The sequence below is a fragment of the Leguminivora glycinivorella genome, chromosome 9, assembly GCF_023078275.1.
Source record: "Leguminivora glycinivorella isolate SPB_JAAS2020 chromosome 9, LegGlyc_1.1, whole genome shotgun sequence".
Lineage (NCBI taxonomy): Eukaryota > Metazoa > Arthropoda > Insecta > Lepidoptera > Tortricidae > Leguminivora > Leguminivora glycinivorella.
In genome coordinates, this window is record NC_062979.1 from 2,718,720 (window position 1) to 2,737,484 (window position 18,765).

The window sequence follows — 18,765 nt, forward strand, 5'->3', positions numbered from 1 at the left end:
ACCATGTTTTAAAATATTTGCATTATTAAATAGGGTGTCCACCGGTTATATAGGTTATGTAGAACTCAACATCATAGTGTAATAATGGAAAAAATGGATTAGTTACAATTGCCCCCCCCCCCCCCCCCCTGTGCTACGCACGCAGATGTCACTCAAACAATTAAACCGTTTATTCCATCCGTGCCGTCTTTCGTGAAACGAGCGACACTATCAACCCCTCTATAAGTCTCGTTCAATCTTCCGGCTTGTCCGGCGGGTTGTACTTCATGGATTTGCGTCCGAAGCTCACGAGCGACTCGTCCTGTTTCCACAGCTTCTGGCCGCGTATCTCGATCTCCTCGTGCCACGATTCTTGGGTCAATCTGTAGAAAAAGATTTGACTGTGCTCAACATTGTCTTGCGGTAGATGGCGCTGCAGGTCCCATAGACCAACATGGTGGCAAATTTTGCTGGCTGGGTTGGTCTTAGTGTCTCAGTCGGCATTGGTAGAGCGCTGGAGTATCGATTCAGATGCCGTGAGTTCAAGTCATACCCAAAGCAGTAATTTTCCACTTTGTAATTTATTCTAAGCTGTGGTATCGATAAGCAGACGTTTCGGCTTGTCAAAAAAATTCCATATATACTTTGCTTTCGATACCGTGCCTGTGCGCTCTTATTCTATTACTTTGCCGTATTAGTGCGATAGTGACATTGGGGGTTTCATTTACTACGGAGGGTATACGTTTTTCACCCTGATGTTTTTGCGCAATTTAAGCAAGGTTCGTCCAAAACAGAAGAACTTTCTAATGGGTCATCAATGCGTGAAATCTGCTTAAAAACGGGATCTTTTCGGCAGGTTGAAACTAGGTGCTGATATTAAGTAGTGGAGTGATAGACTGATGGTACCTGCAGTTATCAGCAAGCTGCACCGTGTTAGGGAACACATGCTGAAGAAGGAGTAGACACGGCATCACCACCACGCAGAGGAACTGGATTTGTTCAGCTGGCTGGTTCAGAAAACGCTTGCGGTCCATCATGCTGAGCGGCGTGTAGCCCATTTCGCGCTCTTTGTCACCCTAAAAACATTAGCATTAAGAATCTGGTTAGGTAACTACTTTAAAGCGGCCTTTTCTTCATGTCAGGCGAATGTATGACAAATATGACAATGCTCTTTATCACAGCGTCTATACATTCCATTGATCAGTGATCCCAAGAGGTAGAGGAATCGCTCGCGAAATAAGTAGAACCTTCTTAATGTTAAGTAGTGGGGAGGAACGAGGAATCTCAGGTTCTCAGTCACATTACTACTTATAAGAGAGACAGAAGAAAAATTGTTTCTAAACTTACTTGGTTATAAAACTCTTCGTAGATATTAGCCGTTATAGCTTTAGCAACACCAAATGGTTTGCAGCATCCCGAGAGGTCACTTGTCGTCATAAGAATTCCCTGAAAAAAATATTAAAGTAGATACCTATTTAAGAGTCGCCGAAATGCTTAAATGAAACAAGCGATTATTTGTTTCTAGAAAAGGGACAGCAACGTGGAGATTTAATTCGATAGATTTTTTTTTTTTTAATTTCATTCTTCTTCGTTACTGCTGCGATCAAGGCGTCTTTTAAATGTGTTCGGTCTTTCCGTTGCCAAGACGTGAAAAATTCAGTAGGTAATAGACTTCAAGTAATGGGTCTCCCCAAACATATCGACGCCGAATCGGCTTTTGCCGACCAAAAATTGCTCGTTAGTCGTTAGTTATGAACATGCGTTAAGCGACGACGACGCGTAAGCGACTTCATACTAAAGATGGATTTTTGGTCGACGAGCCGATTCTGATGAGTCGGTAGGTTTGGGGAAAGTACTTTTTAACCAGAGTTTGCAAGAAGCATGTGTTACTTTTTACCTTCAGCAGGTTCCTGTGCGTGCCCTGCTTCCAGTCGAAGGTCCCTTCGGCGACGATGTTCGCGAGCTGAGCCCTCACTTGAAGTACACGGCTAGGTCCGTGCAGAGAATGTCGTATTTGATCTCCTCTAGTATGCGCTTCTGGTCCTCTGGTGACAGTTTTGTTATGATTTCCTTGTCCTGAGAGAAAGAAGGTATAGGGATACCGGTCGATCATTGAAAGAAAACATTGTAGCGGCTGTTAACGACGTTTTTGGGTGCAAAGTATTTGTTTTCTTTGTTCATCACTTAGCCTTTAAGAGTTTCTATAGACCCAGAGAGAGCCGCCAGACAGACGGAAATACTTACTGTTAGGATTTGAATGGAATTGATAATCAAACATATTTTCATTCGTTCCATTCGTGACAGCTCTTGTGAATTCATCTGTATGACTGTGACTGTACTTGAGTTGGGTACCTCAATAATCTTCTTAGCAAGGAAGTAATGGTGGTATTCCAGCAGCGAGGTCCTGTACATCTGCGAGAGCGGGTGGTTGATCAGCACCAGGAAGTTGTTGTTGACCCCGGGGTGGTCCAGATCGTGGCATAAACCGGACAGGAGTAACGCCGCAGTCTAAAACAAAGAATGTCTTACTGAGACTAGACATAGACTTTTGTACCTGTCTTTTTTGGGAGGGAAATCTAAATCTGGGTGCGTAGCCAAATGTTATACGATTACATTTCTGCGATCGCTTGCGCCGCGCCGAAGCGTTTTCGTTTATTATTGCTTAGCCAAATGTCAACCATATATCTAACGCTCTTTCTCCATGCCATGAAACAGAACGCAACCTGCTTGATGATTATGCTAAGGTAAGGGTGTAGTAAGGGTCAGTGCGAAGATAAAACTCCCGAAGGTTTCGCTGAAACGGTTCCTAAACAGTAAACTTACCTCTATATAATCAAAGTGACCCGGATTAGTCTTGAGAATCATATACATAGTGTGCGTGAAGCAGAAAGCGTGTTCCGCGTTGTGGTAAGGGTTGGGCCGGTAACATCCGAGCACGGTCAGTGCGAAGTCGGCCATCTGCGTGCGGTCGAAATTCTTCTCCATAAAAGTCTCGCTGAACATGTAGCATACGAGACCCGGCATATCTTCTTTGCTGACTTCGCTTATGTGGAATTCGTAGCTGGGAATAACAGGCTTTAAATATTAATCGTGTTTGAAAAAGTTAACCGATTGGTGAAATTGAGGGCCTACCATAAACACCGATGCATGTCCGCAAATTCTGGACATTTTCTCTTCTACTGTTTAAGTAAAAAAGTAGTTTCGAAGAAAATCGGAGACTTCCTTATTTAAGTTAAAATAGAAATGGACGAGGCATATATTCCCTGGCACGTGGACAAAAATATTGACGAAAGAGTGGTCGCTTTTTAATGCAGAACATATTTCTTAGGCTTAATGACATTCGTGGTTTACAACGGTTGTCTACGGTTAAAAGGATGACGATGATTAAGTACCAAGAACTGTATCAAGCTGGGTTAAAACACGCGATTTATAACGTTACCTGTTAAAGTTGCTTGGCGGTACAACGACTCCATTGGTCTCTATGAGCTCATCGAAATCGTGTCGGCAAGGCCCAAGGTGCGCGCTCATCAGGTCGGAGTACACGTGGTTTAGGTTTTCCTACAAATACACATTTATGTGTAAGAAAGTAGCTTTCGTGTGTCTTTCTGTGGCTTCGTAGCTCCCGAACGGATGAACCGATTTAGATTTAGTGTTTTTTGTTTGAAAGCTGAATTAGTGGGGAGGTTAGTTACGTACATGGAAAATCTTCTCCTGGTGCATGTGATAGAACTGCACTATGAGAGAGCAGTAGCTGACGAACACCTCGAAAATCTCCTCGTCTTCCGCTTCGAATGGTTTCGCGTTCTTCTTGTTGGTCAGTTGGACAACTCCTGCCAAGGACATTGTCAATTCACAAGAGTTGGCACGAATTGAACGAATGAGTGAATGAAAATATCTATGTGTGTGATAAATTAACCAATAGTAGCCAAGAGCCACAGTTACGACTGTGTACCGATATAGGTAGGCAACACTTAGGCAGTTAGGCATATTTTTGCACTAAGTCGTTTTAATTTAACATTTTCTACTTCTTTCTAGATATTCTAGATTCTGACAAACCGTCACCTTTAGTAACTTACTACCTACAGATCTCCAGATACCTACACCATATCAGGAACGTTATATGAAATAGTCTACGGTTTTCCTGTACAAACCCGATTTTTCTGCAAATTGGCTCGTGTAAGATGATCTTTTCCTAAGGACATGTGAAGTGAAAAATTACCGCCTTCTTTATAATTACCTATGTCGAAAAAAGAAATCAGTAAACACACGAAATTTAATGCGTTTGTGCAGGACAACCCATACAATGATCGCGCAACAAAGCTCACCAATGACTCCCTTCTTATCCGTGATCGGCATAGCCAGGCAGGAGCGCACGACGGTGCCGGTGGTAGGGTCCACCTCCTTCGTGAATCGAGGGTCTTTGTACGCGTCCCTGACATTCAGGGATACCCCGGTTCGGGCCACCAGGCCTGCTGGGGTCTGGTCGGCTTTTAGCTGACAAGCAAAATGTAAAGGTAGAATGAAATATTTGGTTGTCTGGAAGAGATCGCCCTTTAGCGATAAGATCTCCTATTGTCTTTCTTTTTGAATTTTGAACAACCTTCAAATTAAGAGTGAACAGGCATCTTCTGGGCGAGCTCACTCCATCGTAGGCCACGTATTTGCCTTTGGCTAATATTCTGTAGCCAAGAGTAAGGTCATTTATAATATAATAAAAAAAAACTTACAACTTGTTTTTATAGGACATTTTTACACAGATTGACTGAGGCCCACGGTAAGCTCAAGAGGACTTGTGTTGTGTGGGTGGGTAACTTGTTTCTTCAAAGCGTGAAATTACAATTTTTGAGGTACCTCCCTAACAAGTAATAAGTTAGAGTCTGTGCGAAAAGAAAAAAGTTACAGTATTTAATCTTTTAACCGCTTTAAGAATTTTTATCGAGCCGTGCTTGTGTCGCCGGACTCTCCGGCGGTAGTAGTACGAAGTTATACGAAGTCTTATTTGTGAGACTTCAGCGAAATTAACTATATCGGACTACGGCGGTATGGGTTCCATTTCCATACAATACAGTCCACGACTCTTCCCATTCCAACAGACTCTAAAGAAAAAGAACTGAGAAAGAATTGATTCAATTACTCGATTTCAAATAATCGATGAAATCAGGTGGAACTTAAGTCGCAGTCGGCTGGGCACATTGCACGTAGAACCGATGGCCGTTGGGGCAGAAGGTTCTCAAGTGGCGACCGCGTACCGGAAGGCGTAGCGTGGGTAGGCCCTCCACAAGGTGGACCCTGGTGAAGGTTGTGGGAGTCCGCTGGATGCGGGTGGCGCAGGACAGGTCATTGTGGCAATCTTTGGGGGAGGCCTAATGTCCAGTAGTGGACGTCTTTCGGCGTTACTTTGCGGCAGTCCAGTTAATCAAACCTAGAACATTCCTTTGCTAATCCGCGAAAATCCCTTTGTAGCAAAGGAATGTTCTAGATTTGATTACTCGATTTTAGTCTTCTTGCGAGGCATGGCGGTGTTCTCCGCCCAGCCGTCGTCCCACATGTCCGCTATGAGCTCGGCGCGGTCGCGGTCGATGATGTAGAAGCTGCTCCGCATGGCTCCCATGAAGGATTTCACTACCGCCTGGAACACCATCAGTTATTTAGAGCGTTTCCTTTTTTTCGCCACTTTTATGAAATGTGATATTTTTGAAAAAAATTATGCTATTTCTACTCAGAATCACTAGCTTTTCAATCCTAGTAGTTAAAAAAATTGTCCCATACGATTTTTTCTTATTTTGTTACCATTTCCGTACATGTTGTGTGGGGTAACAAAAGAGGAAAGTAACAAAAATGTATGGACATCCTGGGACACTTTTTATCTCCCAGTGAGATTGAAAGTACTCGTGATTCTGGGTATAATTAACCTAAAATTCCCTAAAAAAATCAAAATTAAAAAATGGCAAAAAAAAAAAATGCTCATTAAGTGGCTTAAATTTATGAATTTAGGACCTTGGTTTCATAGGGACCCAATTGACCAAATTATATTGTTATTTGTTTGTTGTTTTTTTATAAACATAAAAGCTATTGATATTTATTTAGAATTTTTTTAATGGCGCAATTATAATTTTGGTGGAGTGTCCTGAATCCATTTTGCTTGACTAATTTGTATGGTACATCAATAACATCCATTGATTTAACTCAAACACCACAAATTATTCCTCGTTATTAGTGTACGTATGTCATAATAAAATAATAGTAAGGAATTGTCCATAATTGGATACTTTAAACTAAGCATTAATAGTTGTCCGGGTAAATTTGTAAATTTTTAACCGACTTCAAAAAAGGAGGAGGTTCTCAATTCGACTGAATTTTTTTTTTTTTTTTTTTTTTTTTTTTTTTTTATGTATGTTACTCGATATCTCCGAGAATCGTGGACCGATTTTCAAAATTTTTTTTTTGATCGAACCGGTATAACCCCGAGATGGTCCCATTGGCACCAAGTCAGGGTCTGATGATGGGATCCTGGAGAAATCGAGGGAACTCTTCAAATGTTATAGGCACATGTAATGTTTTTAGTCTATTTTTCAAAGGTACACCAGTATTTACGTCTGATGGTAATAATTTTATGTGGCTGAGCTGATGATGGAAGGTCAACTCCTCAATGGTTAGGAGTTTAAGGATAATTCTTTCACTACTGTACATGTATTCGGACTGATACATATAATATCACTAGGAACCACTAAAAATCAACTGAGCTGATGATGGAAGGTCAACTCCTCAATGGTTAGGAGTTAAAGGATAATTCTTTCACTACTGTACATATATTCGGACTGATACATATAATATCACTAGGAACCACTAAAAATCAACAAATAAATAAACTTTTTAACAAAAAATAAAACCGCCTTCAAAAATAAGCGCGTTACAAAACACGGAGAAACTAAAAAGCCAAAAATAATAAACCTTTCAATTCAGATTTCTTATCGTATTGCAATAAGCTAAACATCCAAATTATAAACAAATCAATTATTTTTGGAGTCGGTACCAGCCTGTGTATGGTTGGGTGGGGCAGGCAAACAGGCAATAGCAAGGCGACGAACAGGTCTGGTACCGACTACAAAAATAATTGATTTGTTTATAATTTGGATGTTTAGCTTATTGCAATACGATAAGAAATCTGAATTGAAAGGTTTATTATTTTTGGCTTTTTAGTTTCTCCGTGTTTTGTAACGCGCTTATTTTTGAAGGCGGTTTTATTTTTTGTTAAAAAGTTTTGGTGGTAAATATTGAAAATGACTTTATGGTCGAACGAAATGCAACAAGGCTTAGAAACGTGTAGTAGCCTGTTAGTTTAGTTCTGTTCTGGCCCTGAACTATGACGTACGTGTCGTACGTCACTGGATCTGACCAGCAAACACGTAAGTACCTAATTTTGGTGTATTAAAATATTTTTTCATGCAATTTTGGTGGTATATCTAACTAATGACAAACAAGTAGTTATGTTTACGTGAACTGTTTTTAAAGCATGTTTATGGTTTCTTTAAAAAGTAATAAACTTGAAAGTGACGTGAATGAAATAGTTTATTTTTAAAATTTTTATTATGCAATGGTTCTAATTTTGGTGCATCAATTTTGGTGGTTTTGGTGGTAATTGGAAAGCCACCAAAATTGCTTAATGCCACCAAAATTGATACTTACGAGTATCCTCAGCTAAAACCAAGCTAAAACGAAGTATTTTATTTATTTGCTGTCATTATACTTTTAGTTTACAATAATAATTGACTAAGTTGATTAAATACCAGTAACAACGAAAAACTTTAAAATAAACTATAATTTCACTTTTTGTAATAGAAAATAATTCATTTTTAGAATGGCTAACCAATAAAAGAAACAATCTAGAGAGGAGGTCCTTGAAAAGAAGAAACTTGCTGAGCGGAAACGAAAAAGGAGAATTATGAGTGATCCCGAGAAAACAGCAGATTTGCGAAGAAAAGAAAGGGATCGGTATCATCGTTAAAAAGCCCAAGGTAAGATTTTACCTCTAAGCAGCATGCAGCCTCGTGAAAGACGAAGAAAAAGGAATAGACAGAATTTCAGAGCATATTATAAAAGAAAAAAAAAGGAAGGCTTCGTAATGAGCACAAGTATTAGCACCAGCAAGTGGGATTCCCACTTCGCCCCTGCCTGGTCCTTCTACGCCACAAAATCCTTGTCTCAGTCGCTCTCGTTCTCCGAGTCCTGAGCTTGACACAAACATCTCACGTCGGCTACACTCCCAAGCTGTCCATCGCAATGTGTCCAATAACCCATAGTTTCTGTGTTGTCAAATTCTTTATAGTCCATAATTTTATTTTTGCAGTTCAAACATTTTCGTTGCATGTTACAGTAATGACCTCACAACACAAACTTTTCGTAATGTGACTAGTAGGTACTGCTTTTATTGATGATAATTTTTATTTTTAATGCGGATTCTAACAACTCCATGTTCGCATGTATTTGACATAGACAGGTGTAAAGATTAGTCAGTTCTGCTTTTACAACCCAAAAGGGTTTCATTCTAGCGAAAGTTACGTAACTGACTGGAGGATAGCCTGATTTTAAATAACTTTGGTGTTATTTTTTTATTGACGCATTCAGATATCTTTTTTGTTTTTTTGAGTCTCTTTTTCTTTAGTCAAAGTCTTCTTCTTTCTCGCAGTGTATACATTTGTGATGACTGATGCTTTAGTTCTTTGATACCTTCGAATTTTTTTTATACTACGTTATAAAATGAAAAATATCATCAATAAAAGCAGTACCTACTATTCACATTACGAAAAGTTTGTGTTGTGAGGTCATTACTGTAACTTGCAACGAAAATGTTTGAACTGCAAAAATAAAATTATGGACTACCTATAAAGAATTTGACAACACAGAAACTATGGGTTATTGGACACATTGCGATGGACAGCTTGGGAGTGTAGCCGACGTGAGATGTTTGTGTCAAGCTCAGGACTCGGAGATCGAGAGCGACTGAGACAAGGATTTTGTGGCGTAGAAGGACCAGGCAGGGGCGAAGTGGGAATCCCACTTGCTGGTGCTAATACTTGTGCTCATTACAAAGCCTTCCTTTTTAGGGTTCCGTAGTCAACTAGGAACCCTTATAGTTTCGCCATGTCTGTCTGTCCGTCCGTCCGTCCGTCCGTCCGTCCGTCCGTCCGTCCGTCCGTCCGTCCGTCCGTCCGTCCGTCCGTCCGTCCGTCCGTCCGTCCGTCCGTCCGCGGATAATCTCAGTAACCGTTAGCACTAGAAAGCTGAAATTTGGTACCAGTATGTATTTCAATCACGCCGACAAAGTGCAAATATAAAAAATGGAAAAAAATGTTTTATTAGGGTACCCCCCCTACATGTAAAGTGGGGGCTGATATTTTTTTTCATTCCAACCCCAACGTGTGATATATTGTTGGATAGGTATTTAAAAATGAATAAGGGTTTACTAAGATGGTTTTTTGATAATATTAGTATTTTCGGAAATAATCGCTCCAAAAGGAAAAAAAAGTGCGTCCCCCCCCCCTCTAACTTTTGAACCGTATGTTTAAAAAATATAAAAAAAATCACAAAAGTAGAACTTTATAAAGACTTTCTAGGAAAATTATTTTGAACTTGATAGGTTCAGTAGTTTTTGAGAAAAATACGGAAAACTACGGAACCCTACACTGAGCGTGGCCCGACACGCTCTTGGCCGGTTTTTTTTTCTTTTATAATATGCTCTGAAATTCTGTCTATTCCTTTTTCTTCGTCTTTCACGAGGCTGCATGCTGCTTAGAGGTAAAATCTTACCTTGGGCTTTTTAACGATGATACCGATCCCTTTCTTTTCTTCGCAAATCTGCTGTTTTCTCGGGATCACTCATAATTCTCCTTTTTCGTTCCCGCTCAGCAAGTTTCTTCTTTTCAAGGACCTCCTCTCTCGATTGTTTCTTTTTTTGGTTAGCCATTCTAAAAGTGAATTATTTTCTATTACAAAAAGTGAAATTATAGTTTATTTCTAGTATAGTCTCATACACATCGATTTTAGCGACTTTGTTATAATCAGATAATCACTATAATAAAACGGATCATAAAACATCTGTCTTTGTTTCATTTTATAACTGATTAAATATAAATATACTACTAATGTGCAGAAATATCTAATTTTGACGTGAATGAACAATTTTGGTGGCCAGTAAACCTAATTTTGGTGGGTGTACGCAATTTTGGTGGCAACCAAATTATTAAAACCATAATATCTCCAATAATACTATGTGTATTACGGGGGCATTACTACACAATATACATTGGGACTAGTTACGTATAATCCATACATAATTTAGACATAAACTACAAAAATAAAAAATACTTACCACCAAAATTAGGCAAATTTGGAACCTGTTGAAATTCACCCAAACATGGCTTCACACATCAGAGAGAGTTATCCGACTATAAGACGTTATATTGCAGAAGTATCTATTCAGTAGATAGAACTTGCAGCTCCGCATTGAGATGGCCCGTCTTTTGAGCGCATGATGCAGCACAGCAAGCTGATACGCTCACCCTTCTCTCTTCACACGCTACCCTCTTCTGCAGTAAGCTAGTGTCCTAGTTTGTTCAGAACAGAAGAAAGTAAAACATCTTACTAACCAACATGTCAGTGAGCATAGTATCGATAGACGCTAGATTGCAGAAGTAGCTATTGAGCAGAGCGCGGAGCTCCGCGTTGAGGTGGCCGGTCTTTTGCAATGTGACGCGGGCAGCGGCTTGATGAGCCGCCGCTCCTGCCCAGCAGGCCACGCTTACCACCGTGTAGACCACGTTCTAGAAATTGAAAAAGGTTAAATGCATTAAAAATATGAGATCGAGTCATCAAACTCTAACAAAGATCAAAGTGAAAGGTTAAGAGTACAAAGAGGGAAAAAATATCAATAAAGCGAGCCTTTATCTCTTGATTCTGTTATATATTTTGGTGGCAAAAGAAGATTGTAATAAATCACAACCCCCAACTGATTACTGAGTGATTACTAACACCGCGTCGCTAGCCGTCAAACATCTTAAAATCTGTTCAATTCCTCTAAATTTCTTCCCACAATAAAATTGTAAAACTCTTATATCCTCACCGGATCATAAGGTTCAGCACACGTCCTATACAGCTCAGTCACAGCATATAAATACCCATCAGGTTGCAGTACAAGCATGACCAGTGCCATCTTACCTGTCTTATGCATAATCACTGCTTTAATAGAATCTAATATGATAGCAGTCTTACAGGATCATACGGCTCAGCACACGTCCTATACAGCTCAAGCACAGCATACAGATCCCCATCAGGTTGCAGTACGGGCATGACCAGCGCCGTCTTAGCGTCGATCCAACGCAAGCCTGAGGAGAAGCGGCGGTCGCGCTGTACGTCGTCTAGTACGAGGTACTCCTTGGTGGACGCTACGTGGGCTGCTGCCATCTTTCCTTCTTCTAAAAATTAAGGTATCAGTCGTCTATTATTTCTAAAATTTAAGGTAAATACTGGGAATTGTGTTAAGTGAGGCAAAATAGAAAAGCCTGTGGAAGAACCTAGTCTTTATCTTATTTATTTGGCATAGGTTAATAGCGTCGTACATATATACGTACCTATTCGCATATAATAAGCGAGCCTCAGTTCGACTCCCAAGTTTGATTCGCCACTTCCAAACTGCGTTAACTGGCGCAGTCGGTAGGATTTGATCGACGATTACGATTCTTCCAGGGAAACACATCAGTATGAGAAACAATAGAGTAAGAAAGAATGGAAGTAAGCTGAAGAGAGAGGGTATTTCTTGTTCCATGTCATAACTGTTCAGGTGGTAGTCGCAACTAGCGAATTTGTACCATCATCCCTTTTAGAGGTGTCCAATGTCCATTAAGTCAACATTTGTGTTATTTTTTTACACTACGTCGGTGGCAAACAAGCGTATGGCCCGCCTGATGGAAAGCGGTCACCGCAACCTATGGACGCCTGCAACTCAAAGAGTGTCACATGCGTGTTGCCACTCCATTAGAAACTAAAGTTTTATAAAAATCTTGTCATTAGGGAATACCTAACAACAGTTACTGAATTTAAACATGTCTAAAAATATCACTTTGTCTAATACCATTTAACAAAATTAAATAACTTACCAATCGGAATGTTCACTTCATGTCTCGCTGGATTTTTCGTGTTTTTGGGCATTAATACTAGTTCGTTGTTCACTTTGTTCACTTTGTACACAAACGCTCCTGAAATTAAAGGGTATGGATGGAACTCTTGAGTCCATTTCACAATTTAATCTGAATTATTACGCATTGGATTGTGTATGATACCGTACCTAGCCCCGTTGCCAAGACTATATAATTGTTCATGCTTCATGATATATAGAAGAGTATAGAATATTTTTATTCGAAAGCACACAGATAATAAACAATTTTTCACCACACCAACTGGTAAAGGCTTTCTTTGCTATTCGAAAACAGATAGCAAAATTGCATTTTATCCACAAGGGGGCAAAGTAATTTCATACAAATTTTAACTCGATGTCTTAATCTGGCTGCTAGATTTTACGTAAAAATGATGATATTGGCACGTGCGGTTAAACAACTACTTTGCCCCCTTGTAAAACAAATAACTATTACACTGACATAAAATAGTAATAAAGTGCCACGAAATAGCATATAATACTGTCTGTGTCACATGAGTCACACAAAGAGCGAGAACTACGATCCTCTACGGAACGTGGCCGATTGTTTATTATTGATGGCTACAGGCCCTGGGGTTAGATAAATAATAAATACTTATTGGGGACACCTTACACAGATCCACCCAGTCCCAAATTAAGCAAATATTGTACAGATGTAGGCGAAAAGGATTTCCTTCTGAAACGTGGATAAGTCATAAAATTCAGCAATGTCAGTACATCTTGTATTGACAATGATAAATAATAAATACTTATTGGGGACACAGATCCACCCAGTCCCAAATTAAGCACTACACTACATCTGTACTGTAGGTGCTAGGCGACGATACAGGTAAATTAAATACTAAAATTATAGGTAGATAACTACACACGCAAATTGCCCAACGGCCACGTAGCAGTATGATAATGACCAGGCAATATGATGAAAATGGCGTTTAAACAATGATTAATCACTTGGCCCAATATTGCTAGGCTTTATTTATCATCATGGACATGTAAGTCTATTACAGACTATTAAATTAAAACAGTCTCTTGCCAAGTAGTAGAACGGCAGCGTTTTTCATGGCTATGTAAGCCAATACGGGAGCGGCAAACGCGACCACAAGCCATTCATAATGCCCTTATTAATAACTTGCATATCCATGACAGGAATAAATTTCTGTGTTCATCACACAAATAAATGCCCTTACCAGGATTCGAACCCAGGACCATCGGATTAGAGGCAGGGCCACTACCGACTAGACAAGACAAGATAGGAAAGAGCTTACCAGAGCTATTAGTAACCGTCTTCAATACCATAGCAGTTTCATACAGTAGCGAATCCAAATCAACTGTATCCTCCAAGAACACATTGAACCTATTTATATCCAAGTACGTTCCTTCCTTCCGCTCCTCTTTTAACCCTTTCCGCACTATCTGCGCGTAAGGAGCTATAACTCGTTTCGTGGCCTTGTCCAGTTTTTCGGGAGATACTAAGAAGAGAATAGTTATTTGTTATACAAGGGTGCAAAGTTGTATTTTAACGACGAGTGTAGAATTGAAAAACGAGCAAGTGAAAGGATTCTATAGTTGAACCATGAGCGAAGCGAGTGGTTCGAGAATAGAATCCTGAACTTGCGAGTTTTTTAACACACGAGAAGTAAAATACATTTGCACCCGAGTGTAACACAAAACTTTTCCCCTCACTAAAGCGAGGAAATTACAACGCAAAAAAATGCGTTTATCATCTAAGATACATCTATATCTTCCAGTAGTTCCACAGGTGCTAAATCATCTTCATTACTAGATTCACCTACTTTTATCAATTTGAAAGCAGTTAATTTGACTATATTCAAGGTCAAATTACTTTACCCACTAGTGGATAAAATGCATTTTTACCCGCTGGTATTAAAGGATAAAACACGTGTTTCCGAGCTAGTGAGGGGAAAAAATAATAAATTGATTCGTAGCTCTTAATCCATACTAATATTATACTTAAATGGGAAAGTGTGTGTCTGTTTGTTTGTCCATATTTCACGGCAAAACGGAGCGCCGAATTGACGTGATTTTGTAAGTGGAGATAGTTGAAGAGTTGAAGACTGAGAACAATGTTTAGAAAAACCAGAACCATGTTTAAAAAAAACAGTTATGGGCTTAAACTTACATACATACAACATACAATCACGCCTGTATCCCATAAAGGGGTAGGCAGAACACATGAAACTACTAAAGCTTCAGTGCCACAGGCCTTCAGTGCTTCAGGGCTTAAACTTGCTTATTAAATATACTATACGTCTAATACGTCCCTCAAAAAAGTCTGAAGGCCTACCGCAAACATGCAACTTCGTTGAAAAATACTCTGATCCTACCGGCTGCGCCATATAATCACTTGAAATAAATATGATGATATGACAGTAACTTCTAGTAAATTCATTCTCATTCATCTCTAAATGTGTTGCGTACGAACACGGTGCGCATACATACATACCTACATACCTACCGGCGTACGTTTAATAGAAAGTCACTACTGTGATCTTATACTGTGACAATACGCAAGTATGTGAGATATAGTTTTGTGCATCGTTTGCGATGGAACTTGAGTGATTGGCCACTTGTCTGCTGACGATTACTACACGTTCATTACATTACCAAACAACAATTGGCGCACTACGTCAGGAACAAGTCTATTTATTTATTGCCCGCTTGTATGGCAAGACCCGCCCAGCGGGTTCGCCGGCATCTGTACAAAGCTTACGAGTTCCCACCAGGCGGGTTCCTCGTTACAAAAGTGTTAGTCGTGACTGAAAGATCTTTGTCCCGTTACCTAAGAAATGCGATTGAGTTTTTCGAAGTAAGCTTGCGGTTTTACTTAGCTTATTCACGGTAAGGTTGCTAAGCAAATTCTGCTTTTTATGACTCTTTTTGTCTTCTTCCTCTTCGATGTCCTTCTTTATAATAGATTTCATTGACATAGTTTACAAATAGAATATAAATATATTTATTTGGTAAATTAACATGTAAATTAAGATGCTATGTTGGCAGTTTGACAGTTGTTTTTAAAAACACATAAGTCACAATACGTCAGTTAACATGAAGGTTAAATTTTTTTTTTATGAAATAGGCAGCAATCGAGCAGTCATCGCCGCCCATGGACATAAGCAACATCAGGGGAGCCACTTATGCGTTGACGGCCTTTGAGAACCCTAAATACCTGCTTCTTGAAGAACCCCATATCAAAAAACCTCAGAATGGTAGCTCATTCCATAACTTGCACGTTCTGGGCAAAAACGAGCGAGACGCCCGTTTGTTCTTGGTTTGCCACATGTCGAGGAAGTGAGGATGAACTTTGTTCTTTGGTGGGAGGTACGGTGATAAATAAAAGCGCGACGTCGTTTTTTGTTATAAAGGTGCGTTCACACATACATCTGTGTATCATCTGTGGCGTCTCCTCTGTCACTCTCAAAGTCATGCCACAATATTCTAACAGATGGCGCTTAACTGTTAGTGAGCAACTGCGGAGTATCGGTCCTACAACGCGCTAACGGAGTTAAGAAACTTAGGCTTAGAATAAATTTAAAAGTGGAAAATGTCTGCCTTGGGTGAGACTTGAACTCACGGCCTCTGGATCAATATTCCAGCGCTCTGCCAACTGAGCCACCAAGACTTCAACCAAGCCAGCGAAATTTTCCACTACTAAGGTCAATGGGACCCGTAGCGACATGTACCGTAAGAATATTAAACTTCTTAAACGGCAACCGGAGTTCCAAGTCATATTGGATAAATTTAAAAGTGGAAAATGTCTGCCTTGGGTGAGACTTGAACTCACGGCCTCTGGATCAATATTCCAGCGCTCTGCCAACTGAGCCACCAAGACTTCAACCAAGCCAGCGAAATTTTCCACTACTAAGGTCAATGGGACCCGTAGCGACATCTACCGTAAGAATATTAAACTTCTTAAACGGCATCGGCCTAGTGGCATCGATTGCAGACGTTTCTGCTAATCAGAAGTTAAAATTAAGAAACTTAGTTCCTGTAATGTATACAACTTCTGTCAATCTTTCTATGGACTTCGGCCATAGAGAGTACTCTCTATTGCCATCCACCACACTTTACCTTACAAATTTGTATAAGGAGTTCGGTGAATGTTCTTGATGGGCCATAGCTTGGATGCAGGAATTTGCCTTATAATATTACGTCAGTCGTGTCAAAATATAGGGAACATGGCTCTCCCTGTCCGACCCCTGATGGCATATCGCGTTATCAAAGAGAACTGAAAGAGATGCTATGACGAATGTTCACCGAACCTATGTGTGGGGATAACCGAGGTTAAAACCAACATGAGAATTCACCTGGCTCTGCCAACCCCGTTTGAGAATGTATAATAAATCTCATCCCCGAAAGCATAATAAATCTCATGACGTTAAGGTGCCACGTGATCCTTCCCAAGAATAAAAGAATCAAGGGTGAACAGGCGTCTTTTGGGCGAGCTCACTCCATCGTAGGCCACGTCTCTGCCTTTGGCCTGTCTGTGGTCAAGAGTAATGTCATGTCCGAAACGTCGGGTTAAATATAAAACGTAAGTTTTACGCGATTAAGTCCCGTTTTAATTTAATAATAAGAGTAAGCACCTTGATGGGCACCTTGCCGAGAAGCCAGGGCTTAGACTTTTAGGTATTTTTATTTTTTAGATAGGTTTAGTACCGTTACCATGGGCTGCCCAAGTGAGAGCCGTATTACTTTACTCAGAAAATAAGTGAGTTTACGTTTGTTTACAATATATTGTGCCTAACTTCACGCCAAAGAAGCTGCTTCTATCCCTTTCTAAGTTTATCAATAAACGGAGAAAGAACTATAGGCGAATGCTACGCCTCTGGTGTTTACGCGATGGAACTAAAATCATAAGTAAATGTAATTTACCTATCGAAATCTGTCAATATAGGGTCTACTGCAAATTTCGAAACATATGCACTGAGGGATTCTTCCTCTTTCACTTTATACTGATAAGAGTAAAAGAGACGCATGTCCACATGTCGATAACTTCGGTATTCGGTAGTAGGCCTCAAACCATAGGCCAAGTCATTCTGACGTGACATTTCTGTCAAGTTATACAAAAATCACACGGAATTTTCACAATTATATTTGCAGTTTTACTTAAATAAAATTATGACTAACATATTGCATTAATTTATAATATTACGTGAAATTCAAGATTAGCTAAAATTGAATAAAAAGATAAACCAGTGAACAAATCAAATAAGGTAATGAGTTATTTTTGGCCATCATATTGTACTATTTACAATTGAGATGATTATAATGCTCAAAGCAGTTTTTGGTTTCAGAAAGATGACGGAAGCTATGATTGAAATCAATATTTCCGAACAAACCCGTATGGTATTCAGTCAACATGGAAGATGGTTCAATTGATATTAATACTGTGGCACTCTGGCAGTTACGCTACTCAAAACCTTAGGGCAGCAGAGGGGAGCAGTACCAATTTATAGGTGTTTTTGTTCCGCGATGTACTTAATGGTATCATTGGCCATGATCATCACAGGTATATGTATAGAAGTGCTCCAATAAAGGAAAAAACCTCAACTCCAAAAAAATAATCCTGGCCCCGTAGCCGAATGGCATTTCTCCGACGCCAAACGAAAGCGATACGCCGCTGGCTCTGTCGCGCCAATACGCAAGCGCGATAGAGATAGATATCTACTAGCGCTTCGTTTCGTGAGCGTTTCGTGAGCGATTGTGCCATTCGGCTAGCCACCCTGTTACTAAAATAAAGTATTTCATTACTTGACTTTATTTATTTGTAATGTTCTCGAGTAGTAAAGAAATAGAAATATTTTTTACAGAAAAAAGGTACATAGCATCTTATATAGAATTAGCTTTTGCTCGCGGTTTCGCTTGCGTACTAAAAGAATTCTTATTCAAACATATACAAATAATAAAATTTTCATTTGGATCCGTAGATTTCTATGCAGCCGTTTGTCTGCGTTTTTTTCGATTACTCATATAACTATTCTTTTTAAAAAAGAAATGCTTGCAGTGGTTGTACAAATGTTACACAGCGACCACAGCGTAGGTAGTAGGTACGAGTAGGTATGTATTCTATATACACTGAGGAAACTACATATTGTACAACAGAACTCACATAGCTCCGTATCTCGGCCCTATTGTCGGTGGTTAAAAAGTACTTTCTCGCATTATCGCTTACAATTACCGATTGCCGACCGATTACCCCTATCCCTATCCCTACCCCTATCCCTATCCCTATCCCTATTAGGGTTTGCTCCCGGGAAATACTGGTACCGAAAGTACCGGGAATTCCCGGGATTTTCAGCCAAGCAAAGAACTGGGAAATGAACTTGAAGGCTGTAGGCATAAACCATGTAATTTATGAATTTATTATGCACACTATTGTCGCTTTGTAAATAATTTGTAATTGTTCAAAAATACTTCTTTTCATTCATAAAACATTGTATTGTGTAGTTACTAAATAGTCATAAGTTTAGCATTTCAATATGTGCAATATTACTTTTATGATTAACAAAGTAATTGTTATTCCTGTAATTGTTTCTTCTGCTGTATTTGTATGTTTG

The 18,765-nt window shown here is 39.6% G+C and overlaps 1 protein-coding gene across 1 annotated transcript; it reads right to left on the minus strand.

Annotated features, from left to right (window-relative positions):
- Positions 1-133: 133 nt before the first annotated feature.
- LOC125229586 (cAMP and cAMP-inhibited cGMP 3',5'-cyclic phosphodiesterase 10A-like) lies at positions 134-15,170 on the minus strand. The gene is given in 16 exon segments (XM_048134461.1): positions 134-362; positions 886-1,055; positions 1,327-1,425; positions 1,877-1,956; positions 1,959-2,055; positions 2,332-2,487; positions 2,803-3,040; positions 3,419-3,537; positions 3,676-3,809; positions 4,305-4,458; positions 5,444-5,608; positions 10,626-10,799; positions 11,248-11,450; positions 12,132-12,230; positions 13,453-13,656; positions 14,988-15,170. Coding segments are annotated over 16 exon segments (2,370 nt in total). The 5' UTR covers positions 15,136-15,170; the 3' UTR covers positions 134-232.
- Between the last annotated feature and the right edge of the window lie 3,595 nt (positions 15,171-18,765).